The sequence below is a fragment of the Verticillium dahliae genome, genomic scaffold, assembly GCF_000150675.1.
Source record: "Verticillium dahliae VdLs.17 supercont1.19 genomic scaffold, whole genome shotgun sequence".
NCBI classification, from domain to species: Eukaryota; Fungi; Ascomycota; class Sordariomycetes; order Glomerellales; family Plectosphaerellaceae; genus Verticillium; species Verticillium dahliae.
The window spans coordinates 670,794-697,844 of NW_009276939.1; the positions used below are offsets into that span (position 1 = coordinate 670,794).

At 54.9% G+C, this 27,051-nt stretch overlaps 12 protein-coding genes across 12 annotated transcripts; 8 read left to right on the plus strand and 4 right to left on the minus strand.

Annotated features, from left to right (window-relative positions):
- Window positions 1-65: 65 nt before the first annotated feature.
- On the plus strand, window positions 66-1,505 carry VDAG_08266 (uncharacterized protein; the record flags this gene model as incomplete). The annotated part of the gene is made up of 2 exons (XM_009657643.1): window positions 66-437; window positions 534-1,505. 2 exons carry the CDS (start codon window positions 66-68, stop codon window positions 1,503-1,505), a joined length of 1,344 nt encoding a protein of 447 aa, XP_009655938.1.
- Window positions 1,506-2,209: 704 nt separating this feature from the next.
- VDAG_08267 (uncharacterized protein) lies at window positions 2,210-3,277 on the minus strand (the record flags this gene model as incomplete). Its single annotated transcript, XM_009657644.1, has 5 exons — window positions 2,210-2,240; window positions 2,294-2,724; window positions 2,784-2,845; window positions 2,898-2,925; window positions 3,248-3,277. 5 exons carry the CDS (start codon window positions 3,275-3,277, stop codon window positions 2,210-2,212), a joined length of 582 nt encoding a protein of 193 aa, XP_009655939.1.
- A 239-nt stretch (window positions 3,278-3,516) lies between these two features.
- VDAG_08268 (mitochondrial intermembrane space import and assembly protein) lies at window positions 3,517-4,711 on the minus strand (the record flags this gene model as incomplete). Its single annotated transcript, XM_009657645.1, has 3 exons — window positions 4,411-4,711; window positions 3,984-4,359; window positions 3,517-3,934 (listed from the first exon to the last, which is right to left on the minus strand). The coding sequence occupies exons 1-3, from the start codon at window positions 4,613-4,615 to the stop codon at window positions 3,517-3,519; spliced, it is 999 nt and encodes a 332-aa protein (XP_009655940.1). The 5' UTR covers window positions 4,616-4,711.
- Window positions 4,712-5,277: 566 nt separating this feature from the next.
- VDAG_08269 (thiamin pyrophosphokinase) lies at window positions 5,278-5,893 on the plus strand (the record flags this gene model as incomplete). Its single annotated transcript, XM_009657646.1, has 2 exons — window positions 5,278-5,283; window positions 5,327-5,893. 2 exons carry the CDS (start codon window positions 5,278-5,280, stop codon window positions 5,891-5,893), a joined length of 573 nt encoding a protein of 190 aa, XP_009655941.1.
- A 102-nt stretch (window positions 5,894-5,995) lies between these two features.
- VDAG_08270 (transport protein BOS1) lies at window positions 5,996-6,892 on the minus strand (the record flags this gene model as incomplete). Its single annotated transcript, XM_009657647.1, has 2 exons — window positions 5,996-6,757; window positions 6,827-6,892. The coding sequence occupies 2 exons, from the start codon at window positions 6,890-6,892 to the stop codon at window positions 5,996-5,998; spliced, it is 828 nt and encodes a 275-aa protein (XP_009655942.1).
- Window positions 6,893-7,579: 687 nt separating this feature from the next.
- On the minus strand, window positions 7,580-8,707 carry VDAG_08271 (uncharacterized protein; the record flags this gene model as incomplete). Its single annotated transcript, XM_009657648.1, has 1 exon — window positions 7,580-8,707. One exon carries the CDS (start codon window positions 8,705-8,707, stop codon window positions 7,580-7,582), a length of 1,128 nt encoding a protein of 375 aa, XP_009655943.1.
- A 1,823-nt stretch (window positions 8,708-10,530) lies between these two features.
- VDAG_08272 (mitochondrial phosphate carrier protein) lies at window positions 10,531-11,521 on the plus strand (the record flags this gene model as incomplete). Its single annotated transcript, XM_009657649.1, has 2 exons — window positions 10,531-10,623; window positions 10,676-11,521. The coding sequence occupies 2 exons, from the start codon at window positions 10,531-10,533 to the stop codon at window positions 11,519-11,521; spliced, it is 939 nt and encodes a 312-aa protein (XP_009655944.1).
- A 789-nt stretch (window positions 11,522-12,310) lies between these two features.
- Window positions 12,311-13,401, plus strand: VDAG_08273 (endo-1,4-beta-xylanase; the record flags this gene model as incomplete). The annotated part of the gene is made up of 2 exons (XM_009657650.1): window positions 12,311-13,219; window positions 13,273-13,401. The coding sequence occupies 2 exons, from the start codon at window positions 12,311-12,313 to the stop codon at window positions 13,399-13,401; spliced, it is 1,038 nt and encodes a 345-aa protein (XP_009655945.1).
- Window positions 13,402-15,471: 2,070 nt separating this feature from the next.
- Window positions 15,472-17,698, plus strand: VDAG_08274 (uncharacterized protein; the record flags this gene model as incomplete). Its single annotated transcript, XM_009657651.1, has 3 exons — window positions 15,472-15,634; window positions 16,058-16,118; window positions 16,396-17,698. The coding sequence occupies 3 exons, from the start codon at window positions 15,472-15,474 to the stop codon at window positions 17,696-17,698; spliced, it is 1,527 nt and encodes a 508-aa protein (XP_009655946.1).
- Window positions 17,699-19,897: 2,199 nt separating this feature from the next.
- VDAG_08275 (dienelactone hydrolase family protein) lies at window positions 19,898-20,850 on the plus strand (the record flags this gene model as incomplete). Its single annotated transcript, XM_009657652.1, has 4 exons — window positions 19,898-20,027; window positions 20,082-20,190; window positions 20,241-20,584; window positions 20,648-20,850. 4 exons carry the CDS (start codon window positions 19,898-19,900, stop codon window positions 20,848-20,850), a joined length of 786 nt encoding a protein of 261 aa, XP_009655947.1.
- A 737-nt stretch (window positions 20,851-21,587) lies between these two features.
- On the plus strand, window positions 21,588-23,330 carry VDAG_08276 (ATP-dependent RNA helicase; the record flags this gene model as incomplete). Its single annotated transcript, XM_009657653.1, has 1 exon — window positions 21,588-23,330. The coding sequence occupies one exon, from the start codon at window positions 21,588-21,590 to the stop codon at window positions 23,328-23,330; it is 1,743 nt and encodes a 580-aa protein (XP_009655948.1).
- Window positions 23,331-23,950: 620 nt separating this feature from the next.
- Window positions 23,951-25,993, plus strand: VDAG_08277 (acyl-coenzyme A synthetase ACSM5; the record flags this gene model as incomplete). The annotated part of the gene is made up of 7 exons (XM_009657654.1): window positions 23,951-24,204; window positions 24,253-24,620; window positions 24,677-24,767; window positions 24,823-25,103; window positions 25,166-25,549; window positions 25,600-25,844; window positions 25,985-25,993. 7 exons carry the CDS (start codon window positions 23,951-23,953, stop codon window positions 25,991-25,993), a joined length of 1,632 nt encoding a protein of 543 aa, XP_009655949.1.
- Between the last annotated feature and the right edge of the window lie 1,058 nt (window positions 25,994-27,051).

Genomic DNA, 27,051 nt, shown 5'->3' on the forward strand with positions numbered 1-27,051 from the left:
CCGTCCGCCCTTCGCCGGCACTCTATACCGGCATCGCGCCTCGCCCGGTGCTCCCTCGCCCCGTCATGTCGGACGACGAGTTTTCCATCGATGGTCCGTCCGGCCTAGCCGCCTCGTCCGATCGCGACAAGCGTGCTCCGCGCTTCAGCTGGACCCCAGCCTACGAGGCTACCTTCTTTCGCGCCCTCTGCGAGGCTGTCCAGCTCGGCCTGCGCGAGAATCACAGCTTCAAGGCGGAGGCCTGGGATCGCGCTGCCGCCGCTCTGCAGGAGAAGCACGCCGCCTATCCGACTAAGAATCACCTTGTCAACAAGTCCGATAACGCGCGGAAGAAGTTTCGTCTATGGAGAGGCTTGCGCGAAGACCCCGAGTTCCTATACAATCCTAATACGCGAACTGTCACGGCGACCGAGGAAGCCTGGAGGTCACATATCGAGGTGAGTCGCGGTGCACTGTGTTTTGATTTTTTTTTTCTGTTTTTCGGTTATGTTTTGAGGTTTTTCGGTTGGAGTTGTCGCTGACTCGCCATCCAGAAAGAGCCTCTGTCGCGCGCTTTGCGCGGGCGCTCATTTGAGCACGAGGAGTTTATGGAGATTTTATACCCCGACGTCATTGGATCGGGCGGCGCACCGAAGCGCATCATGAAGCCCAAGCGGAAAGGCCCAGACGTCATCCAGGGTCCCGACGATGGCATCGAGATGCCCGGCACCGGCGTGCTCGACTTGCAAGTCGACTCGCCATATCGCCCTCCCTCGCAACCCGCCATGCCCCAGCAGCCTCGATCGTCGATGGGCCAGCCGTCCCCTGTCGTCCATCATCAAATGTCCATGCCCCAGCAGCAGCAGCAGCAACAGGCCCAACAGCAAGCCCAACAACAGCAGCAAGCTCAGCAGCAAGCGCAGCAGCAAGCGCAACGTCCGACATCCACCGCCATCCCCCCTCGTAACCACATTGCGGGAACCAGCGCCCTCACACCACCTGAAGAGACGGCTGTTGGTCGTAGGAGATTCCCCGGCAACCACGCAGCCCAACAACCACCCGCCGGCGAAGCCAACAAGGCTCCGGCAGCTCCCATGGGCCCACCCACGACGATCGGCACCGGCCAGCCCCCCGAGAAGCGACGTCGCATCTCGAGTTATTCCAGCGCCAGCGTCTCAACACCAGGAAGCTCCGCGAATGCCGCCTCGGCCCCGGCCCCGGCCTTCACGACGCAGAGCGACGCCATCACTGCCTCCATGGCAGCTGCCGGAAAGCAGCTCATGGAGGATGGCCTGCTGCGCATCGCCGAGGCGCTCAAGGCCCGCTCACCGCCGCGCTGGCCCGAGCAGGCCATGGACATCTTCTTCCGCGACTTTGCCGACGAAGACATGGACCTTCAGCTTAAGATTGCCGAGAAGGCCCTCGCCGACGAGAACAAGGCCATGGTTTTCTGCAAGATGCCCGCTACGTTGCGGAAGCACTGGGTCAAGCGCCTGCGCGAGGTGCACAACAACCGGGTGACCTAGACCCAGGGGAAGGCCGTTTGCTTCACGGGGAGCGCAAGTTTGCTGGTGCCAGTGGAAGTGCGAGTGCGGGAGGGTGTCGCCAGCGAGGTGATTGTATTGGGCAGGTCTTCGGGGATGTAAGGATTATCTCGGTCGGGCGCGGCAGGCGTATGGGCGTTCGACTCTTTTTTTTTCTCGGTAGCCAAAGTGCTGAACTATATAGTAGCAGATCAGCGGTTGTTGGAATCTTCTTGGAGATGGAGAGAGAGAGAGAGAGAGAGAGAGAAGAGGCAGAGAGGGGTGGAGAGGGGGACAGACAGATAGCAGGACTCTGTCGCTGAGGCTTTTCATCAGTGGCTTCGTGTCAATGAATTTCACGATTTGTCTTTTCAGCCCTCTCCCCTCTTGTCGTTTTGACCAGAAGCAGTAGTCCACAGGAATGTAATCGGAAAGACGTGAATTGTCCTGAACACCTAGTGTACACCGAAATCCCAAACAATTGACCGAGTAGAAAGCACCTGCCACCCAGGCTCCAAATTACGTCAAGCGTCACCAAACTGAGAAGAGTGCCATTTGTCGCTTTACTGTGCCCTTTGACACCAATATCAATGGCAACCTACTGCTTTCAGACGCTCATCTCAGTCTCGGGTCGCATGAGGCTACACTTCGCTCGGCTTCTCTTGGAAGGACCCTGTATTATGCCACCAATCGCGGACGTGCTTCGTCTATTTCTTACCCTTCGTCTTGTAGAGGTAGCTACGAGGGTCAGCACGGTTAGGCACGCAATGATACGGAATCGGGTTACTCACCCTCCGAAAATGCCCTCAACGACGCCAACCACACCCAGGACGCCCAGGCCGACGCCCACGTTCTGCCAGCTCAGGCGACCGCGCTCGTACAGACCCCAGGCGCGGTAGCCAAGGAAGCCACTGAGGCCAACGACGCCGACGAGGTTGACAATGGCGAGGGCGCCAGCGCTGCCGTCGCTGAGGGAGGAGAACTGCCGCGTCAGCCAGCTGTCGGCACGGCGGGCCTTGTGAGCGGCCTTCTTCTTGGCGAGCTCGGCCTCGGCACGAGCCTTCTCCTCGCGATCGATACGATCGGCCTGCGTCTCGGTCTGCACCTCCTGCTGGAGGTAATCGGAGGGGACAGTGCGGACGGACTCGCTGTCGACGTCGACGAGGGACGAGGTCGACGTCTCGGCGTCGGTCTGGACCTCGACGGGAGGGGGCGCGCGGGCCTGAAATGTCAGTGCTTGGACCAGACGAACGGCGAACGCAGGTATATCACGCGACTTACCTCTTCGGCGGTCTGCTGGGGGCCCTTGGAGGCGACGTCGGCCCACGATTCAGATCCGGACACTGTGGTGTCGTCAGTAAATGGTTGACCACGGCGTTGGACACCAACACATACTCTTGAGCAGCTGGATATCGGGAGATGGCTGGAGGGTGTTTCGGTATTGCAGAGGAGTGGCGCGGTAGGTGACAGTTGAGAGTGATGGTGATGTGATTGAGGATGAAGATCACAAGAGCTCCCACGTGAAGGGGAAAACCGGGACACGACGTAGGTTGGTGTGGTGCGACTGGCTGCTGCCAACTTGCTGCTTTTGGGCACATGTGATGACGTCTGCGGCTCGTGCAGCTTGGCGAGCTGGGTGGGCCAATCAGGTGGGGCGACGGGGCATTGCATCCGCGGAATAGCCCCTGTTGTCTCTCATGATTGAGGTACTTCAGTTCATATGGAATTGATAGACAGATTTCAACGACGGCAAGTGCTTCATCGTAGTGCTCCATATTGAAGCCCAGACCTTCCTTAGCAGTCATCATTCTGTATCACTTTGCAAAAAGCGGATCGAGACCGAATAGTCTGTTCAGAGGGTTGAAGACTTAAGGTGTCGAAAGGTGTTGTCTATCGTGGCTTGTTGCTTGTGTTACAGTTGTACAAGACTGTACATATAATACATTATGTCCAGGCTCCCCGCAGTATAATGCATTGTTTTTCCGTGTCCTAGTCCCCATCATACATACTCGTCTCACAGCTTTGCAGCCTCGTCGTTGGCCGCCGTCGCATCAGAAAAGGCGGGCTTGATGTCAGCCTCGATAGCCTCGTCGGCCTGCTTTGGGTCGGTGTCATCTGCAGACTGGATCCGGGTCGGCTTGGACTTTGTGGACACCTTGTCCTTGGCCTCGGTGGCCTTCTCGATGACCTTCTCCTTCACGTCGGCAACCTTAGCCTTAGTCTTCTCAGCAACTTCTCCGGCCTTCTCGGTCGTCTGCTCAACAGCATCATTGACCTTGGCAGCAATAGTCTCGGTCATGTGGTCCTGGGCAGCAAGCTTAGGCTCGTGCGAGGCGCCAGCGTTGCCATCGGCCACAGGCTCGTCTTCGCGGTCGTCGGAAAGTTCGGGATCGTAGATTTCGGGATACTTCTTGAAGCAGTCCTGCATGCCCCTATTCATCTATTAGTTTGAATCTCCCTCGATCCATGTAGTTCACTCACTGGAACTTCTCGATGCAGTCGATTCCCTTGGGCTCCTCGGTCGAATATACGAAGCAGCTAAATGCTGCCTTGAAGTCCTCGCCGCAGGGCCCATCGGCCATGCCTCCAAGACAGGGGCAGTCCCAGTTGATCTCGCCCGTTTCGGGGTTGAAGGCGCCCTGCTGGCCAGCCTCTTGCTCGAGCGCCTCAGGAGACCCGGGTGCAGCTGTCAACTGTTCGGAGGCAGTCTCGCTTGACGAAATGGGAGCCGCGGAAGTCGCGGCGGGGGCAGCCTCCTTGGGCTGAACAATTGTCTTCTGGCGCTTCTCCTCGATCACGGCGTCAACCGTCTTGAGATCCGAAGCGGCAAAATCTGAAGGTGCCGGTATCGTGCGAGCTATTCCTCTGTTAGCAGGGCCAAAGGCCTATGGGAGACTGGGTTGCATACGCGCCGGCTCATCGGCAAAGATGGGACTCGTGTTGTAGTAGTAGACGGCGGCACCAGCTAAACCCCAGCGCAAGGCGCTGCCCTTCCATGTCCGTGGCTTGTCGGCGGGAGCTGTGGATGCAAATCGGCGTGGCGTAGACCGCAGAGTCGTCTGGCGGAGGGCGCTGGCAGCGCGAGTTGCTGATCGGACGGTGTGACGATACATTGCGCAAGCTTTCGAAATGAATGTCGGGTAAGGAGACGTCAAGGGAAACTCTCGATTCTCGCAGGTACGGATCGAAGGATAGCCAAGGAGGTCCACGGTTGGTAATCATCATTGATAGATGGCTCGGGGAAAGAAAATCCCAGCTCTATGTGTTAGCCGATGTTTAACCGGCGCAAGTGTGAGCTACCTTCGCAAGGTTAAGGTGGTGGGGCAGACCTTGCGAGAATACGCTCAGTATCGGCATTTCACTAATTAGCTGCTACTATACCTAGACAAGAGGTAAGATCGCGGTCGAGTTTATATTTAACGTACCTGACGCGGCGAGTGGATGACCTCGGTTGAGTACATCCTTTCCTTGTGTGTCGCCATACGTAGCATCCGCATTGCCCTTCTTCACTCAAGATGTCAGAAGACTTTGAGTGGCACCCAACAGTGCTCTTTAGACAAACACCAGACTCACAGCCACGGGCGCCATTTTCGCTCGTCATTCTCAACCAACCCCTCAGACAGAATCAGGCTTTCGGAACGTTGTGGGAAAATGGTACTTCAATGTAAAACTTCTGCAGTCCAGTACTAACGTGATGAAGCACTCGTGCGCATAGCGGCTGATGGCGGGGCGAACCGTCTATTTGACTTGGATGGGCAGAATGCTACAAGACGATATGTTGGTTTTTGAGACCTAGAAACTCCTCCTCATACTAATATAGCCAGAACAATCTCGATGCCATCATCGGCGATCTAGATTCCCTTCTACCGAATGTCCGCAACCACTATGCATTCCAAGATGAGCCGGCGGAAATTATTCACGACAGCGATCAAGAATCCACGGATTTTACCAAGGCTGTCTCTTGGGCCCGGTCAAAGAACGGCGCGAACGTCGATATAGTAGCGCTCGGTGGTCTAGGTGGCCGCGTTGACCAAGGCATCAGCCAACTCCATCACCTGTATCTCTTCCAGCCGGGACCCCGTTACGAACAGGGCCGAGTCTTCCTCTTGTCGGGCCAGAGCCTGACGTTCCTGTTGAAGCCCGGCAAGCATGCGATCCACGTCCGTGACGGCGGCGGCGGCGACGTGTTTGCAAAGCATGTCGGTATTGTGCCTCTCGGCGAACCCAGTGTCATCACGACTCATGGCCTTGAATGGGATGTTGAGAACTGGGAGACACATCTTGGCGGTCGCATCAGCACCAGCAATCACGTGCTGCCAGAGACCAAGACAGTAATAGTCGAGACGACGAATCAGGTCATCTTCACCATTGCACTTGCGGGGACGGAGTAGGGCGCTGACTTCAGAGTCGCAATGGTATTGTATCGAGAAAAAGCCTGCCTTCAAACGCCGTGCGCCTCGCTGCCCATGCCGTCGAAAGCAAAAGAGCAGCCATCACCTAAGGAAATGCAGGCAGAGCCAACAAAAAACGAAGAAGATTATGACGCCCGCCCAGAATATCCACTTGTCTTCCCGCGCCCGGCGCTCGATCATGCGGATTGTGTCGCCGGATATGCCCAGCGTGTTGCCCACTGAATAGAGCTTCTTTTGTGTGTTCTTGAGCATGTCCCTCTGAGCCCCGAGATCTCCCAGCACAGCCTGCCCGCGGGCAATGTACTCATCAAGTGCGTTGTTCGTATTGGCGAAGAACGTTTGCTCCCGAAAGGCGTGCTGCTCTCGGGACGGCTCGCCGCTGCCCATGCCGTAGCCCCCTCCGCCTGCGCCCCTTTCAGCACCGCCGATCGAAGCACCCCTCGCGTGCAAGGATGAGGATGGCTTTGCGGTGCTGTTGTTGGCGTAGGGGTTCTCTGGCGTAGCGTCAGAGTACGGACGCCGACCAAGGAGCTCGGCTCGATTATTTTGGTGGGCGGCATCTTCGCGCTGTCTCTTCAGGGTGTCGATGCGCGATCGAAAGTCTGTCAGATCCCCCTTGAATCGCTTGACTCGCTCAAGTGCCTCCTCTTGTTTTTTTGGCACAAGCTCCTGGCGTGCCAGACCATTATATTCATCGACCGTCTTGGAGAAGGACGAAAGCGAGGCAGAGAGGCTGCCAATCTCGGCTGGTGTAAGTACTCGGTCCTGGGTTGCCGTTGACAGGCGGTCGATGTCGGCACGGAGTGCCTTGCTCTGTCGAAGCGAAGAGTTGTAGGTGACGTTCTGGAAGCATCAGCGAGAATTCCGTGGAGTTATCAACTGGGTAGCATACCATGGCTGCGAATATTGAACAGGCGTAAAGTCGAGGTGTATGGAAGCTGGAGTCCTACTTGGCTGCTTCGCTGTCCTCGAGGGCATGTTCCCAAGATTGAACAAGTGTCTTTCTGCCGAGCCGCCAGGCTCCCTTTATCGCCCACCGCCTTCCTTATCGTGGGGTCATTGCACCGTAAGGAAGGAACGGATCGCACTGTGAATCCTTCTATTCGAGATGCTCATTGACACCCAATGCTTGCTTTGTATGAGTCGCTCGTCACTTGTCGGTCAAGAGGGAGTCTTGTCGCACGTGCATACGTGATTGATATATCGGGTTTTTACAACTTCTGATAACGACCAACACTGTGTCCAAATCGCGAGCAGAACTCCCGTAAATTTCAACATCACCTCTTCCCTACCTACTCAAGGTGCCTTTAAGTTTCAGGGGTTCGCAGCCACAAGTAGCGGTACAACCTACTTAGTGTCCAGAGGAGACTGTTGTTCTTTCGCTGATCAACTCTGGTCTCCACGAGTTGGGCTAATGCTGGCATGGGAGCTCATTGCGAGTCACAGTTCGAAGCGCCGTAGTGTGCCAGTACATAACCGAACGATTTTGATCATTGATGCTGACTGAGGACGAACAAGTCAAGATTCCTATAGTTCACCCAGAGAATGAGACCCGTAACGACAATAACCTTGGAAAAAAGACCAAAATACGAAACCATTCCATAGCCATGCCATTCGAAGTCCCTTGATTCAGTGACAGCCTCGCAAGACATTTCCCGACAGCCCCTAGTAACCGTTCTTCATCTCCTCATACAGACGCTTCTGTTGGCCTGTCGGAATTTGACGCCGAATAGTGTTGAGAGTTTGCTGCCCGGGCAGGCGGTGGAGTTCAAACTGTTCGTACACTCCGCCCAGCCTGTTCTTGAGAGTTCGTCTGCCGACAATATTATAAAGGCCGTCGTAGCGAATGCCGATGGAAGGGCACCATGAACCGCCGCCGCCCGAGGACGACCTCAGTACGCGAATGTGGTTACCCTTGTTCTGGGCCGTACGCATCAGCTGGGTTCCGCTGGTATCCTTGACGACGTTGGGGTCCGTGTTGTCGTGGCTACCAGAGCCCGAGTAAAAAAGAGTGTCCCCGTCGTCTCGGTCAAGGTCCTCGTAATGGCCCGAGGTGACGATCGAGACGGCACCGCCCTCCTTTTTGCCCGCAATACCGCCGGACCACGAGCCGTGAGCGCCGTTGAAAACGGCCGCCGATTGAAGAGGCCACCAGTCGCCGGCGGTGAGCCCGTTGTCGCCGATTGGGGAGGAGTCACGCTGTTCGTTCTTGTAGATAGGGTTGATTCCGTATGTTTTGCGCTTTGAACCAGTAATGAAGAGGCCATGCATGATGCCATTTCGACCAAAGATGGGATGGGCGCGATGGGGCAAACGCAGGGTCTCGGTGTTGGAGGTCGCAGAGGTACGGTTCCTGGTCGAAGAGGCTACGATAACCTCGGTGCCGCTACCACCATCATCGCCGCCGTTGTCAGAACCAGCGGCAACGATCCCGTCTTCGACGTTGGTAGCTGTCCAGCGTGTATGGAGAGCCTCGGCCCGAGTCCGAATCTCGGGTGTGAAGTATAGCAGGCCTTCAGGACGGCTATTGTTGTTGATGGCGGCAAGACTATTGATGAGCTTCTTCTTGATATCTGCTGTAACGTGATACGGTCCCCAAGTCCGAGTCTCCAGCCAGTTGAAGAAGAGAATAACTCGGCGAACCTCATCGGTAGGCGCTTGCTGCCTCTTAGAAAGAACGATGAGCTTTGCAATCGCGTTGCTGCACTCCCGGATGATGAAGTTCTGGTCGTTGTCCACAATGGGAAGCTCGATCGAGTCTCCAGTGGCAGCAGGAGCTGCCGCAGAAGCCATGGTCAAGGTCGCGGGGAGGTGAAAATGACGAAGGAGGAGACGAGAACAGAGGAAGGCTTTGAGAGAGATAGAGACAGGAAGGATTGAGTGACTTCCCGTTTGCAAGGGTGATATCAAGATCGAAGAAGGTTCCCAGGACGACCGCAGGACGGGGATCAAGATGACAGGCGGGCCCCGGACCGGGACTCCATAGAAAGAACCGGAAACGGGCACTGGAGACTGGGCACCGGGAAGCGGACACCGGGAAGCGGGCACCGGACGGACGGCGGACGAATCGGGATGCATGATCAGCTGGTGAGCTGAAAGGCCCTAAGGTGAGCGTCCAGTGTGCTGGAGAGTTGAAGATAGGGTCATATATCAATCTCTAAGTATGCGCGAGGTTGGTACTGACTTTTCCTGTGATATTATCAACTATCCGTCCAGATACGGCGCTCGTCCTTGAATGCGATGAAGTCTCGGGCGCGCAGTAGTTATGCCTAATGATGCCGATACTCAAACTCATCAATGTAGACCTGTGATTTCATGGCGCACATTAGTTCTGCTGGATATGGTGTGATCTTCGACAACGGCCATCATCTGGGTGTGCAGGGTATCTTTATCATAGGTACGCATCACTGTTCACTGCGGGTGAACAACACGCTTGGTAGTCTAAGAGCTTCACATGAGATGATGACCTGCCTTTGAGAGTTTGCTGTGAGCTTGAGCTGGGCTCGCTCTTCAATCAACAGGAGTAAACAACCAACAAAAAGACAGACAGAATGATCACGATGATTAAAGACCAATCGAGTCAAGCGGTGGGTGCGACAATTGCTGTTGTTTATTGGGCCAGCCATAGGCCATCTGAGCCACACACTCCCCAGTCCATCACCAACAATGTGTCATGAGACCTCTCGAGCGGTTATTTATGCAATGTTCAATAGGGGTGAAGGGAGTGGCCGAGATGAACATTTAGGCGCTTGCCAGAAGCTGGTCTGTACAGTGATCAAGAGAATCGACAGGTTCCAGTGTAGCTCATTGCCAGGTGGAGTCCTTTGAACGTAGTGTGTTGGATTATCATGAGGGGTCAAACATTCTGGCGAGGGCTTCCAAAACGGGCCCTGTGAAGTCTTGGGGTGCCTTCTTGAGACAAATGGAACCAGCGTCAGCCTCTGGAAATGCTTGTACTTGAGAAGCACATGTACGGTTTGTCTGTGCCTACGTCGGTGTCGGGCTTCATGGCAGACTGTTCGTCGCGATGTCCGACGGAGAGGTGTGAGTTGAAGAAAGGTGGGGAGGATGACGCCAGAGTACGATTTCCAGCAGATTTGTTTCTTGATGCGGCAGCTCAATTGCCGAGTCGATCCCCAAGCGCCCGCGCATCCCGAGATGGCGTGGATGGCGGGTTTTACGAAGGTAAAGCTATGGGACGCCGTCGGAGGGATACCGGATAGACGGCACCAACAGTGGGAATGCCCTCACTGACAACATAGGCACATGCTGTTGAGGAGAACGTGTCAGGCCAGCCGACCCGGCCCCCGGGAATAGCAAACAGTTCAGAGGGAGCTTTTAGTGGGTGTCCAGCGGGCTCTGGCGGGACCTCGCATACGGGCTGCTCGGCCATCGGACATGTGACGTCACTGGCGGTTTGCATCATCAATTGAGGATAAACCCTTGTCAAGCTTCTTATTCTTCTTCTTCTTGGAAGCAAGCAAAGCTCTCGCTCCAGGCTGCTCTCACACACCATCGTAGATAACGCTGCCTCGTTATTATTTGCATTCTTGCAACTTTGCGCGAAAGCCTCCTACTTTGACCCAGTCCTCTTTTCCTCTAACGAACACGACACGATGGCGACTAAGGACGAGCTGCCGACTTTCACCATTGGCGACTATGTCAAGTTCTTCGGAGCTGGTGCCCTCGCAGCCACCTCTACCCATGGCGTATGTTTCCTGCTTTCTCTCTCTGCCCCCCAGCTGAAGCTAAATGTACCAGGCTGCCACGCCAATCGATGTCGTCAAAACGCGAATCCAGGTCGATGACGCGCTCAAGGGCTACAACATGGTGCGAGCGGGACGAACCATTGTCGCGAAGGAAGGCGCCTCGGCGTTGTTGACGGGCTTCGGTCCTACAGCCGTCGGATACCTCGTACAGGGTGGAGGCAAGTTCGCCGGCTATGAGTTCTTCAAGAAGCAGTTCATCTCGGCGGCCGGCGGGCCCAGCCAGGCGACAGAGAAGCGCACGGCCATCTACCTTGGTGCCAGCGCGGCAGCCGAGTTCTTCGCCGATATCCTCTTGTGCCCCCTAGAGGCCACGCGCATCCGCCTCGTCTCGCAGCGCGGCTACGCCAACGGGTTGACTTCCGGGTTCGCGAGACTCGCGCGAGAGGAAGGGTTCAAGGGGTTCTACTCGGGCTTCGTGCCGCTGCTATTCAAGCAGGTGCCCTACGCCGTGGGCCAGTTCTCCGTGCACGAGGCTGCTGTCGAGGCCATCTACCGCACCATCGGCTCGGAACGCAAGGAGAAGCTAACGCATCTGCAAAACACGGGCGTTGAGTTGTCGTCGGGCATAGTCGCTGGTGTGGCCGCCGCTGTGCTATCTCACCCAGCCGACACACTGCTCTCTGCCATGAACAAAGGAGCCGGCGACCCCAAGCAGAGCGCCACGAGCCGCATGTTCCAACTCGCCAAGGAGTTTGGCCCGAAGAGGCTGCTGTTGACGGGACTGGGGCCAAGGGTGTTCATGACGTGCGGCCTCGTCGCTGGCCAGTTTGTTATTTACGCGCAGTGCAAGGCACTGGTGGGGGCTCCAGCTGGCATCGAGATTCACAAGGAGGAGTGATGTCTACCGCGTTTGTTTCGGAGGAAGGATATTGGAGGCGTGTTCTTGAATGGCGTTGGAGGCGTGTAGACTTCCTAGATCTGGATGGTATTGGCGTTGGGCGTAGATTTGGTAATGAATGTTATGCGGACTTGCAATTCCTGCCCGCACTTCATGACGACAATGTGGGAGAGCCGAGGTCAACAAGCAGGAACAAACAAATAATGCGTCTCTCATCTCTCGTGCGGAGAAGGCGCCAGGGGCAGTGTGGGAGCCCGACCGCTCGACTGGGTCTCAACGGAGTCGGAGACCAACCACACAGCTTCTCTCGTGACCTAGCAACATCACCATTCTCAGGGGCCGCGTATTGCCTAAATGGAGGTGGCATGGCTAATTGAGGAGCGGGCCCGGCAGTGTGACATCGCCCCCAGACTACCCCATATTAGCCAACTGCATTCACCCGGACGCCGGCGCAGAAAATCCCCAACGCCAAGCGGACTTGTCCCCTCTCCATCGACTCCATCGACCCCATCGCCATCCCCAGATTCAGCAATGTGCCCCGACCTCGACTTTATCCCACGCTGGGCAGCGACCTGGCTGCATGCGCAGGGGCAATCTCTCGGTACCAGCCGATGGCAACATTACAGCCTGATGTCTGTCGGTGTCGAGAGAGCCCCGCAAGACCAAGGCAAGGCCGGGCCTACAAAGAGGACACCTCCTGCTCATCGTGGCAAGTTCTATCCTAGAGTCTGAGCACCGACTCGACTTGCCTCGCATCATCGCCCCCCATACCTGCCCCTCTCCCCCACCATGCGCTTCTCCCTCCTCACCCTCGGTCTTGCTGGCCTCGCGGCTGCCAAGCCCAAGTGCACCGGCCTCAATGCGGCCATTCGTGCCCAGGGCAAGGAGCACGTCGGCTCGGCCCTGACGCTTCGCGATGAGCCCCTCGAGAACGCAATCCTCGAGAGCGACCTCGAGATCGGCGCCGTCACCCCCGAGAATGCTCTCAAGTGGGCCTACACCGAGCCTGCGCGCGGCGCCTTCGAGTGGGCTGATGCCGACCGCCACGTCAACTGGGCCGTCGAGCACGGCAAGGACCTGAGATGCCACGCCCTCGTGTGGCACAGCCAGCTCGCCCCTTGGGTCTCCGAGGGTGGCTTCGACAACGCCACACTCATCCAGATCATGGAGGACCACATCAACGGCGTCGCTGGCCGTTACAAGGGCAAGTGCAGACACTGGGACGTGGTCAACGAAGCCCTCGAAGAAGACGGCTCGTATCGCAAGAGTGTCTTCTACAACACCATCGGCGAGGCCTACATCCCCATCGCCTTTGCCCTTGCCGCCAAGGCCGACCCTCACGCTCGTCTTTGGTACAACGACTACAACCTCGAGTACAACGAGGCCAAGACGGCTGCTGCCGCTCGCATCGTCAAGCTCGTCCAGTCCTACGGCGTACGCATTGACGGCGTCGGTCTTCAGGGCCACCTTGTCGTTGAGGAGACTCCCACTCAATCTGTGGCCACTCCGGACCAGAATACCCTGGAAGGTGCTCTCCGACAGTTCACCGACCTCGAGGTGGATGTCGAGTACACTGAAATTGACATCCGCATGAATACCCCCGCCACGCCCGCCAAGCTCGAGGAGCAGGCTCGCCAGTACGAGCGCGTCCTCGCCTCTTGCATGTCCAACGACCGGTGTATCGGTGTTACCCTCTGGGTAGGTTGCGTCTGGTCTCGCCTCTCCGTCATGACTTTTGCTGACCTCTGTAGGGCATCTCGGACAAGTACTCTTGGATCCCTTATACCTTTGACGGCGAAGGTGCGGCGCTTGCCTGGGACGATGAGTACAACAAGAAGCCTGCTTACAAGGGCATTCTTCGGGGCATCACTTCTGCGTGAGGAACAAGGCCTTAAAATCGATATTTTAAAACATTTTCGCATCCAGGAAAGAGACATGTTGCATGATCGGGCCCATGATCGGGCCCATGATCGGGCTCTTTTGCGTGTTTTCGTAGCGATGCCTGGACCCTGATGGTTCAGAATTGTATCGTGAAAATTTTCTTGCAGCTTGTGACCAGAACAGTGTGTGGGATCTAAAGTTCCAGAGTGTTTACACCTTGCTGTCAGCGTCTCCGAAAGCATACAAGACCCGCACATATGCGCAAGCTATAAATGCATTTTCTGGCTGTTGATTCTCGTCTTAAATCTTGCAGATGGGCGTCACAACTATGCAAGTCGATTATCTTGATACCGAACTGTACGACTTGGCCGCAAACGACTCTAGTTTCGATTCATAGCCGGTACTATGGCACAGTGGTCATCCTCCATGCCATTCCAGGACATCCCCCGGCAAGAAACATACTCGAATGCAGGTGAAATTAGCAACGCCCGACCTCCCACACCTCGCCAGCCACCGATGTTGGCGTCGGCGCAGGCCCAGACGCAGGCGCCTACACAGGAGCAGATGCAGGTACCAGCGCCTGCTCGTCATCAAGCGCCGTACCATGTCCAAGCTCGGTTTTTCTTTCAGCAGCAGCATCAAAGCTATTTAGCCTTCAGGCAGCCGCTAACAGAGACGCCAGGCCCGTTCCCGTCCCAAGTACCATACCAGCGGCAAGCTCGGGCATACCCGCAAATTCCAACGCAGGGGCAACGACAGTACCCAGGACTTGATGCAAGCTATACTTTCCGAAATGGACATGGGATTATACCCTCATTGGCCCAGTATGCGCCCGGTTTTCCAAGCTTACATCCGAACCACAACCCACAGCACCGCAATCTAGCTATGCCTGTGGGGTCGATGGGTCCACCAGATGTACCGCCGAGTCCCTCATCAAGGGGAATCATTACCCCAGCTGTCCCGCCACCGGCTCCAGTTCCACAGCGGCCGTTCAGCTGCCCAATATGTGGACTCAAATTCCAAAGAAAGCATGATAGGAAGCGCCACATGCATGTACATGGTGAAGGGAAACGTTTCACCTGCGGCCTTTGCCACGAAGAATTTGCGAGAAGAGATGCTCTGTTGGTAAGTTGGCCTTTTTCCATTTATATCGCTAGGTTGCGGCCTTCGATACTATACTCTGTCTGAAAGGACCTGATCTAATCGACTCGCAAATAGAGGCATGCAAGGAGGAGTCGATGTCAGGGTCGTCAACGGCCCATCCCCAGGCCACATATTGGGTGAATGACCGAGTTGGGTTACAATCAATGATGAAGTGCTAGACGCAGGCCGTGAGTAAGGGACTGTTCAATGTCTCGAGGGTTACAAAAGAACGCACCCAAAATTTACTGGACAAAGGGTTGGGAATGGGCAACAAAACGGCAAAGAGCCCAGAGTCGTGGTATTGGAGCCGCAGTCGTGCAGTCAAGGGTTTTAGAATAGGTAGGTGTATGGCAAGAGCCATCATCATCTGAGAGGTGGATTGGGATTATACGCCAATCAAAAGGAACACCTAGGTAGGCAACAGTGGCGGCAGTTCTCATCAACACGAGATACCTTAGCCACCAGTGAAGTGATACTCTGGAGAATGTGCCACTGCTCTTACTCTCGGGACTCTCAAGATCTTTTAAGTCCCTGCTGAACCTGAAGTACTTGTCCAGGCAGCACCAAAACTGGAACCCCATAACGCCACTACTTGTTATTACTCTAGGTCCTCTCTTCCCCTTCCAACCATCCCCTTCCCGAACCTTCAGCAGAGCGTCTTGCCATCATTTCCATATTACCTCAACTTCAGCGACTCAATACTCCCATTGGACTCTCATAAGCAATAATTAACCCATCTAATCACTTCACGTCATTTAAATATGTCGAGCAACACTCCCTCGGAGACTCCCAAGTCCGGTAGCTGGACTGATAAAGAGCGGGTATGAGTTTATTTTCTCCAATGGTGCAACTGCACATACTCACAGTATCCCAAGGTTCAACTCCTCATCCAGATCATCCTCCAAAATCCTCCTGCAAAGATCGACATGGCGAGAATCAAGCTTCCTGGTCGTACGCCCAAGGCCATGCAACACGTGTTTGGCCGTATCAAGAGTGAGGCCCAGGCTGCTCTCGATAGCAACAGCTCTCTTATCAGTCGGGAAATCCGGCCAGCCAGCAAGAAGCGCAACCACATGGCTGATGAAGAGAGTAAGTGAGAAGCTCCTCTGCCTTTCTCAGAACAAGCGCTTACTATGCCCAAAGCTGCGGCAGTCAACAAGAAGCGCGCATAGGTCGCCGCAAGCACCGGGATGAGGGGGCTACCGATGGGGAGCACTTTCCCCATTCCCCCCAATCAAGCATACTTTGCAAGGCGCTGGTTGGCATTGAGAGACTGGCTAGAGAGACAGAGTGGAGTCGATAAGTTGGCAGGAGCCACATCCGCAACGGCGAATGTCTGCTTCATGGGGCAGCAAGGTGATCTTGCTTAGTGGTGGAAAACAGTTTGCTCGATTTCGGCCTTATAATTGATGCGCCGCCAGCTTGCCATAGATTCGATACTCACGACTGAACACATTCGATTATGGATCATGCCTTTGTTGCTCATGCTCCGTACCTAGGTACGGACGACAGGCGTTGGTGACAGGGGTACGCGAAAGTTCGCGGTGTCGCGCGTAAATTGTCTGGTCGACGCGTGTGTATGCTTAGTCAGCCACAGTCCTGCAATTTTAGGCATGAATCTTCACCCCGAAGGCCAGCAGAACGTGCCTGGCGAGGTCATCAAACGGCCACCCTCATGATCGCCACGATCCCAATCACCAAGACTAAGCAAACGGTGCATAGGCGCTTCTAAACATCCCTATCTTATTGTGCTTCGAGTCATTGTTTCAAAAACCATCTTCGCTAGACCTCATTGCCCGAGCTACATCCCCTCTCAGGCATCTGTTGATTGCTTGCAACACCTTACCCAGATCCGCCACGCACGACATGAGCTCACACCTCGGTGGCTTGAATGATAGGCCACGCGGTAGGAGCCTCCTTTCTCTCGGTCGCAACGACGACGACGACGCCAGTGACGCCGAGTTGGAATTTGAGGCCCTTGCCTTCTCCTCGATTCAACGACAGCCATACTCTCAACGCGCCAGCACATTACCGCTCAGCAAGCCACAAACACCCCCCTCAATCATGGCCGTGGTGTCGCAAGAGTCGGATGAAGCCAAGCATCTCATCCCAAGACCCCTCAGCCAGCGTTCCAGCGCCGAGCGCAATGTGCGCAGTCAGTCAGCGATTCTCCGCGAGCAAGCCGGCGCTGAGGATGAAGACGAAGTCTCGATGAGCATCGAGCACCTGGACGAGATCCTTGAGCCGCCGAGAAGACCCGGTCGTCGCAGTCGGAACAGCAGCAGCAGGGACGCCATCGAGGAAGAGACGCCCAGCGGTCGCAACAAGCGCCAGCGCATTGACAGAGCCGGGCGCACCCCAGGTGCCGTAATCCCTCCACGTCTCTCAAGCGCCAAACCCAGCCTCACGGCCGTTTCATCATCTCCAATGTTCGCCAAACCTCCGGTCCGCCGCCGTGAGTCCGGAACTGTGCCGTCTTCTTCACCTCTGGTTTCGATACCCGTGTCAGCCCAAGCCCCAGTACGGGAGAAGACGAACGGCACCAACGATAGCGTTGCCAGCGACTCGACCCGTTCAACTGGTGCCTATCTGGCGACCATTGATCCCGTGTTCGGCCGACATATCGCCGCTGCCGCTGCCAGGCTACCCATAGTTGTCACAACGATCGAGTCGCAAAACACTGACCTTGATCTGAAGATCGATGCGCAGACTCGTCATCTCGCGAAGCTGTTTAGTGATGCCGAAGCTGAGACGGTTGAGGAGCTTCGGGACCGACTTTCCATTACTTCAGCCGAGCAAGCGGCAGCGCAGACGGAACTTGAGGCGCAGGAGCAGAACGTAGCCTCCTTGCGCGGGATACGAGATCGCCTAGTCGGAGAGTACCACGGACTGACGGATAAGACACGGAAAGAGCTTGCAGGCTCTATGGAACTGGCACTCGTACAAGCCACGGATGATTGCAAGGCGGCCGACGCCGCGTTGCGCGCCTGCCAAGCGCGGGTTGAAAAGCTCGATCGCTCCAAGGCCGAGATTTTGCAAGCACAGGAGAAGTTAGAAGACGAGCATGCTCGGCGGACGGAGAGCCAGGCCGTGTATGATGCGCTTAGGGTGTGCACTGCTCGGGGCCTCTTCAACATGGGGGGAGTAGCATGAAATTTTTTGGGATGATAAGTTTTGGTCCATATGTTAGTACTGGCGCACGGCGTAGACTGTCATTTCTTGATACCTTCCTGTTGTGGCCCTAGAAGTATTGAGCGTGTAGAATCACCAGGTGTGAAACACCGTGGCACCACGTACCTTACCATTGATATCATGACGAGGTGGCGCGCGAAGAACAATATTAATTATAGAGCTTACTCTGACGTAGGTGTTGTTATATATTCACTACTTATTCACACGACCCTCCTCGATGCAGACTTCAGAGCGCAATCACGAGAGAGTTTGGTCATCAAATATCCTGTGTCATGGAATCCTATGCCATTTCACAACTTTGATGTCACCAATAGACTTTCAAGCGCTACGTAACTCCATGGCATTTCGAGCAGGGGAATTAAATGTGGTGCGCTACATCTCACTCCCCATCTCTGATGACAAACAAACAACACACCAGCCAACCTCATGCCTCAGTTATTTACATGTCATGATCGACGCCAAAAGTCCGTGAAGCCGGTGGAGATGTACGCGATCAAGCTCACCCGTGCTCCCTGCTGGCAGACCTTCGGACAATCTGTAACTATCCGTTTCTCTGTAAGAGGGACAGTGATGTTGGAATATTGCACATGATGTTTCGGTGTCAGCCTTCATCTTCAGCAACATAAAATTCGTAGCCCAACAATACAGCCCAGCCACCAATTTCCAGTCGACCATGGTCGCTCACGGGGGAAACAGCCATGGTCATTAGGACCTCGCGTAGTAAAGGCGGGATATCACCCCCTACCTACTGTGTGCACAAAGGTTTCAGCAAGATTGTTGTCCGATTCGCTACGAGCCGCGATCGGGCACAGCTAACCATAGACTTGTGCAGAAAGCTTGGCGTGACATATATAACTGCTATACAAGTAGACTTGCTCCATCCCAGGTTTGGCCCTCAAGTCATGACACAAGCTCTTCAAGACCCCAGAACAACGTCAACCGAAATTCTTGTCCATGCTACCGCTACGCGAGGCCCAAGCATGGCAGATTCGGTCAAAAAGATGACACTCGGAGGCTTCTTGCGGGGGATGCAGGCTCTTGTCTACGCATCACTCTCTCTTACTACCATGCTCTTGCCTTATTTAATCCGAAGGAAGGCAGAATCATCAATATCTCAACCAACACTGCCAAGACGGGCAACTCAGATCCTTTAATGATATATGGAGCCAGCAAGGCGACCCCCAACAACTTGGGGGGCTCTTTTACGGGCACTTTTGCCAAAATGAAACGGACAACATATCACAGTGTTACAATGGGATTCATCGCGAAAGTACCAAAGATCTCTAGGGCGCCGAAATCTTGGAACATCAATCGCACAGACATCTGCTACCCACAGATTAAGACTCCCACGAGACATCACTTATATCGTTGTTTTCCTCGCCAGGGAGGGCAGATGGGTCAATAACTGACCAGTTAGCGCGAACGGGGACCACAGGGGGCTGTTTACAGCGCTCGGCTGGACTTGAGTGGTGAACTGTCGTTGATGCGTTTTGCGGGTGAGAGTATGGCAGAGTATTGGCACTTGAGTCTTCCTATAAGCTATAGCTTATGGATGTCTTGGCTTGAAACATGAGGATTTAATTACCAATGACGTAGCCATCGTTAAGCCATGAACACATGCCCTGTGGAATGTCAGCCAGCATCCCGAACGTATGGTGTAATATGGCGTGAGTAAAACCAGAATGGCCAAGCCGCCACCCTGCGCCCACTGCGGCATCAGCCAGCATATGTAGCTTGGTAACCACTCCGTACTTGGCATGGGAGCCTTGGCATGTGCTAAATTTCATGGATCTTAGGAGCAGCGCGCAGTGTTCTATCTATCTGCCGAAGCACACATGGTAGGTACCGTTGCATCTTCTATGGTGGCCGCAGCGAAGCCACCCCGGGAAGTACCTTTTCTGGTAAAAGCGCCGAGCGCGGAAAGTGATTTTCCGTTGCGGGGTTTAGATTATCTCCAGAATTGATTAAGGACGTCATTGAGTCAGGCCCTAGAGAGTGATGCACTTACACTGCCGGCCGATTCGGTGGAGATTTGTAATCTGCAAGCTGGCTCTCACTCAAGCATGCATATAGGCCGGTCCTCCCGCGGCAAGCTCCTACGCTGGAAGCTCATTTACCGTCACGGGAATTTTCACAGGCGATAGATAGCGACAGAAAAGAATGAGGTCCTTCCGCACACTCACCATTCTCATGGGCATGGTAGCCACTGTCCTTCACGGGGCTTTGGCAGACACGGCCTCTGAATTACACAACGGTAAACCAGTTGGGAAGGAAGTGACATACCAGGGTGGTAAGCTTCACTCGACTGTCTACAAGTTGAACCTATGATTAAGTGACTGTCTAGTCAAGTTCTACGTTTCAACGCCCAGTGCAAAACACCGTGGAAAGAGCGCCGCTGCCGCTGTCTTGTTCCTGACAGACATCACTGGTATCCAGGCAGCCGAGAACAAACTGTTAGCGTCATCCAGCCCCCTCTTGTTGAACGACCACTGAACCGTTGCAGTCTCGTTGACGGCTTCGCTCGTGAGGGGTTCGTGACTGTAGCTCCCGATCTCTTCGATGGTTCACCAGCCGTCCTGGGTGACCCTAATTTCAACGTGACCAAGTTCCTCGGCGAACATCCTCCCGCTGTCACAGATCCGATTGTCGACATTGCCATTTCCTTTCTCCAGGATAAGCTCAAAGTCAAGAAGATTGCAGCTTCGGGATACTGCTATGGCGGACGGTATGCCATTCGCGTGCTCAATGGCCAGCACGCAGTGAACGCTGGATTTGCCGCCCATCCAACAGCTGTCACCACGGAAGAGGTCAGGGCAGTCCAACAGCCACTCGGCCTCGCTAATGCCCGTAAGGCAGACCGCTCCCATTTTCCTTGCCCCGAATCTCCTGCTCTATACTGACATTGGGCAGAGAACGATCCGGCTTTCACCTTGGCTCAGCAAACCGAGACGAATATCATTCTGGGCGACCTTGGCCATGGCTTCGCGGCGTCCCTGTATAGTGGCGTCAGGCACGGCTTCGCGGTCCGTGCAAATGTCTCCGAACCCCAGCAGAAGTTTGCCAAGGAAGAGGCCTTTGCACAGGCATCTCGGTTCTTCAAGGCGTGGGCTTAGGTACAACGTCTTCACGCAGCGAATCCAGCCGTGAGATCAACTGTGCGGGGCTTCTCGACGTGACTCCGTCGCGCCGTGCCATTGCGTTGCTTCCTCTGATAGATCATATGCCAATAGGGCGCTTTTCGGGAAGGTCGAGATAATAAGCCCACAATTCAGACGCGTGCCAGTTGATCCATCTCACGCTTCCTACCCACCTACCTTACCTTGGTTAGTTGTATGTCACGCGGACTGGCGTGAACATTTTTGGTGCCACGAACTTGTATGGCTATCTACATTGAGAAGGTGTATCGGGAGCCCAGGAGAGTCCCAGGAGGGGGTGATGTACGGCAGCGCGCCTGGAGCACCGAGTTGTTTTCAGTGGCAAGAATCGACTCGACGATGTTGGAATATACTGTCGCGCGCGCTTGGACCCTCGTAGTCGCAGGCGTCTGCTTTGGTTCCTTAGTTCCAGTGGACCCCATCCCCACTGCTACGCCCAGTGCACGAGCCAAGGGTCCAGAAGCATCCTGAGGTAGCCCAATCAGCAGTAGGTACGTCAGCAAGTCAGATATGGGCTTTTTTTTGTTTGGGAGAAATTTCAGATTCCCTTACGAACAAGCGATCACTGCCTGTTGCATCTGTTCCCTCCCTCTACTCTCTTTTTCGATTGCACAGCCATCGACGCGAATATTACGACGACGACGAATTCCTCCCAATCAATTGAAAACACTTGCCAACCAGCCTCCTACTTTCCCATGGACCAACAGAAGCGCCGTGGCGATCGCCGCCGCGGGGGACGTGGACCCCAACGGGCCCGCGGTCCCAGAAACACAAATGGCCATGGTGGCAGGAGCAACAACAACCATCCCAACGAATTTCAGCAGCCGATCCAGCCTTCAGCCGAAGACTCCGAGCCTCAACTAGGCAGAGAAATGTCCGTTGACAACGATAGACCTCCTTTGACCGAGCCTGTCCCCCAGGACACCCCTCGCTTCGCGGATCTGAATGTTGTTCACCCCACCATTGTCAAGACCATCACGGAGGACCTCAAGTTCGACCACATGATGCCCGTTCAGGCGGCCACCATTCACGAACTACTCCCTCCCAACCGAAGCGACTGCCTGGTTCAGGCCAAGACTGGTACCGGCAAGACAATCGCCTTTCTACTACCCGCCCTACAGACCATGATCACGCAGAACCGTGGCGCTGATACCGGTATTTCCCTGCTCGTCATCTCGCCTACGCGCGAGCTTGCTATGCAGATTGCCAAAGAGGCTACCAACCTGCTCCAACGCCTGCCGAAACACCGTGTCTGCATTGCCATCGGTGGCACCAACAAGGATCGTGAAGAGAGAGCTATCCTCGGCGGCTGCGACATCCTCATCGCCACCCCTGGTCGCCTCTTCGACCACATGTCTAATGAGAATGTGCTCTGGGCCTTGCGTCATCTTGATACTCTTGTCCTCGATGAGGCTGATCGTCTGTTGGATATGGGATTCATGAAGGCTCTTCGCGACATCGTTGGCCAGCTGCCTGACAAGAAGGCAACCAACCGTCAGGGTATGCTCTTCTCCGCGACCATCGCCCCACACGTCGAGCAGGTTGCTGGCCTGGTTCTGTCTCCCGGTTACAAGTTCATTTCGACCATCCCCGCCGGCGAGATCAACACCCATCAGCGTGTACCTCAACTGCTCATCAAGGTTCCCTACTTCTCATCCGTCTCTGCCGCCATGGTTGGCTCCATCCGTGAGGAGGCTCGCCAGCATGAGGCATTCAAGGCCATTCTCTTCGCTCCAACAGCCGCCCTTGCCGATCTTTACGGTTTCGTGCTCGAGAAGATTGCCGGCTTGCCGCCAGTCTCGATCCTGCACTCACGCATCTCCCAGAACAAGCGCACCAAGGTGACGAACGACTATCGCGATTCACGCTCCGCTATTCTTGTCGCCACCGATGTAGTCGCTCGCGGTATGGACTTTCCCGGTGTTACTACCGTCTTCCAGGTTGGCATCCCCGCAGATAAGCAGAGCTACATACATCGTCTCGGCCGTACTGCCCGCGCTAGTGCTGAGGGTCGCGGCATCTTCATCGTCTCCGAGGCTGAAGCATGGTTTCCCAAGTGGACACTCAAAGAAATCACCTTTGTGCCGCACGACGCCGATACCTCGTCTGCTGCCGAGGTATCGGCCATCATTGATACTATGGAAGAGGGCGAGAAGGCCAAGATCTACCAGGCTTGGCTCGGTTATTACAACAATCACATGAAGGCTCTGAAATGGGACAAGGAGGAGCTTGTTGCCCAGGGTAACATCTATGCCCGTGATGGCCTCGGGTGCCCCGAAACGCCCGCTATCGCCAAGACGACCGCCGGCAAGATGGGCCTGCGTGGTACGCGCGGACTCGTTGTTGTTCCAGACCCTCCGAAGCAGGGCCGCGGCGGTGGTGGAGGTGGGCGCGGCGGCGGTGGAGGTGGGCGCGGACGGAGGGGTGGACGGGCTTAAGACGACTCTAACGACTCATCTGACTTGCTACTGGGCTGGCGCGGCGTCTGTTCATCATGTTGATACCCAACTTACACACCTTGCTGGGCGCAGCTTGACGTGCTTCGCAGGATAGACTGGTAATGAATACTGAATGACTTTGAACATCGGTCCTTCCTAAGCCGAACGAGAGAACGACATGCTTTTGTCAAATTACTGGGGTGATTTTCATTAGTCCTATCATAGGCGTCTGCCTCGAAGCCGGACGGACCCAGCACCATGAATAAGGTCGATTCGCAATAATCCGGTGCGCGAGACAATAGCCGCAGTTGAACAAGTACACTGACAGAGGCAGTCAGGTGGTCGCATGTATGATCTCTCATTGGTGACATTCCGGTGCCCGGCCTAGGGGCCTGATCCTGCGCCGGTCCGGATTCTGAGGATTTCATGGCCGGCTAACTACTAATCGGACCTCCGGACCGCGACTGTCCCACCCAACCTGTCGCGGTTTCATACTAATTATATGTACCACATGGACCTGAACAACGATTGTTGGCAGGCCAGGATAGCCGCGTCTATATTCTCTTTTCAATAAACCCGTCTTAATCCCTCCTGCACACAACGCACATTAACAGCACAATATGGCAGCGAACGAGATCGCAGGCCCCCTTGGGCCCCTGACGAATTCGAATTTCGCCATCGATGTCGTAGATGCGCAGGCGCTATCCACACCAGACCGCCGGGCCATGCTGTGGACGGATGATGAGTCTCGAACTCTGGACTTATCATTTCGCTACTTTTCTCAAAAGTCGCATTCCTCGGCACAGCTGCTCAACGATCTCGGCATCCAGAAAGGTGACGTTTTGATGATACTTCTGCCGCGAGTCCCAGCATGGTAGGAAGCCTGTTCGTAACCCTGATAGCAGTGGCTGACAGTAGACAGGTGGGAAATAGCAACGGGAGCACTGCGAGCCGGCATCGTTGTATCGCCATGCACCACTTTAGCCACCCACAAAGACATGGCTTTCCGTGCGCAAGCTTCAAAAGCTGCTGCATTTGTCGGCGACACAGAAACTATTACAAAGTTTCTACGCGTACGCGACAGTTGTCCTTCCATGAAGACTATACTGCAAGCCGAAGGACTACCCGTGCCGGGGGTGGCGCAGTATGATGAGTTGATCGGAACCTATGATCCAGATGCCCGATACTTGGGAGACCATACCAAGTCTACAGACTCCGCCTTCCTGTTCTTTACCTCTGGGACTACCGGTCCACCAAAAATGGTCGTCCATAACCACCTTTACCCCTTAGGTACGTAGCCCTTGTTGGGCCACGAGCTGCTTCAAGTACTCACCTGACATCCCTAGGTCATGTACCAACTGGTCAAGCTTGGCTTCTGCTTGGACCTGGCAAGCTTTACTGGTCGTTGGCCGAGCAGGGATGGGCCAAGGCAGCTTGGTAAGTCTGGCTACTAAATGTGATCAATTTCCAACAACACTGACTTGCCTGTTAGGGCTTGGTTTGCGGCCTGGAATACTGGTGCTGCACTCTTTGTGCAAAAGATGCAGGGAGCCTTCTCGCCTCAAGGTCTCGTAGAAACCTTGCACAAGTACCCTATCACAACGTTGTGTGCGCCTCCAACGGCCTTCCGTCGGCTAGTGCTGCCGGAAATTCGAGCACTGATCCAAGATCTTCCGCCGTTGCAGTTGGAACATTGTGTAGCGGCCGGAGAGGCGCTCGAGGGCGAGCTCGTCAGAACATGGGCATCCATGACAGGCATTGAAATCAAAGATGGTGAGCTATGAAATGGCACAGGCCGATCTGAAGGAGACACGACTAACGGGAACTCTTCATAGGCTATGGTCAAACCGAAACAACATTGCTGTGTGGCAACTTTCCGGGGAACAAAGTCAAGCTGGGTTCCATGGGCCTGCCTACTCCTGGCACTCAGTTGTGTGTCGTGGATAACAATGGCGATGAGTGTGACGCTGGCGAAGAGGGTGATATTGCCGTGGCGACACACGACATAGATGGCATACCGCTCAAGGGTATCTACGACGGCTATCTCCAAGCTGACGGTACAACGTGTATCAAGCTGAAGCGAGAAAGCCATCCCAAGGAAGGAAGGAAACTCCGCCAATGGTACCTTACAGGTGATAGAGCTAAACGTGACGGCGAAGGTTACTTCTGGTTCATCGGCCGTGCAGATGATGTTATCAACTCCGCCGGATACCGAATTGGTGAGTCTTTAGTTCATTACATTGAGACAGCTTGCTAATACAGGCTCTAGGGCCTTCCGAGGTCGAGGCAGTGCTCCAGGAGCATCCTGCTGTTTTAGAGTCTATCGTGATTGCATCACCAAGTGCGGAACGGGGTGATGTTGTCAAGGCATTCATCGTCCTTACAGATGCTGCGAAGAATGACGATCTTGAGGCGCTGGCCAAGAAGATTCAAGACCATTGCAAAGAGACAGCGGCACCTTACAAGTATCCTCGCAGGATAGAATTTGTGGGCAAGGACTTCTTCCCACGAACTGTGAGTGGAAAGGTGCAGCGAGCCAAGTTACGTGAGAGGGAACGGAGTGGACAAACCAAAGCAAAGATCTAGGCAGGAACACAACGCCATGAAAGCCATAGATATAAGTAGTGTGGCTGAACAACTTGTGACTAACCCAGCAAATCTAACATCAAGAGCGTGTCTTGTTGCATCCCTTCCCGCGAAGGTTCACCATCAAGAACAGGATCTGTCACAGCTGGGAAAAAATGGCCCAGGCCCTCCTGCTGCATGGCATGCACGTCAGCTGCCGATGGAGCCCAAGATGTAGGAGATGGTGGTCTAGTTTCGGCAGACCAAAATCCGTCGGGTGCACTCGAGCAGGTGCTGTAATCCAAGATAGACCACATGAGATCACAGTCAGCCTGTCGCAAGGGCTCAGCAAGGCTGGCAGGATTATTCAATCGAGCATAGCGATGGGCTCGTTTTGACAATTTCTTGAGAGCGTGAACCTGTAAACCATCAGGAACGGGTCTTCGAGTTTATCAGGTGTGAACCTACCATTGACTGACAGCTCTCCCAGTATGGCGATAGGTCGTCGAGAATCTCGCGGCAAATCGAAAGGCACGCGGCAGATTCTTCTCGGACTGTTTCTCGGGCAGAGAAGAGACCTATTGCGTGTATGGTGCTTGCCATTAATGTACAATACCCGTAGAAAGACCCGTGGGCGGCGTTACCAGCTAGCTTCGCATCCCGGATTAAATGCGTGATTCTCTTGGCATATTCGTATCCGTTGTCCAAGGCGCGAGACAAGAAAGTGCTCGGGGGTTTCCCTAGGCTGGATCTCACCCGCTCACATAAGAGGAAGGGCTGACTTAAGATGCAATGACTCAGCATGAAGAGGACATGCGAGAAAACAAGAGGTCCAGCCAGTGCAGCATCAATATCAGATTCGCTGCCAGTACAGTAAAGTGCGAGTGCTTCCTCAATGGGTTGCTCAAAGTACCCCTCGCAGGTAAGTAGTTCGGATGATATTGTGGCATAGTCCGAGCTGCCGTCCCACGGAGCTTGGCGAGGGCGGACACTCACATTCTGCATCATGCATTGTGTGCATCGGCCGAGGATAGATGTCATGGCCACGACAAGGGCTGGGTGGCCGGGATGCTGGCCAACCAGGAGCCTGTTCTGAGCGACATCCTCGAGCTTGTAGCCATTTGAAGGAAAGCCGGCTCTCCAGAGATGTTCTTCA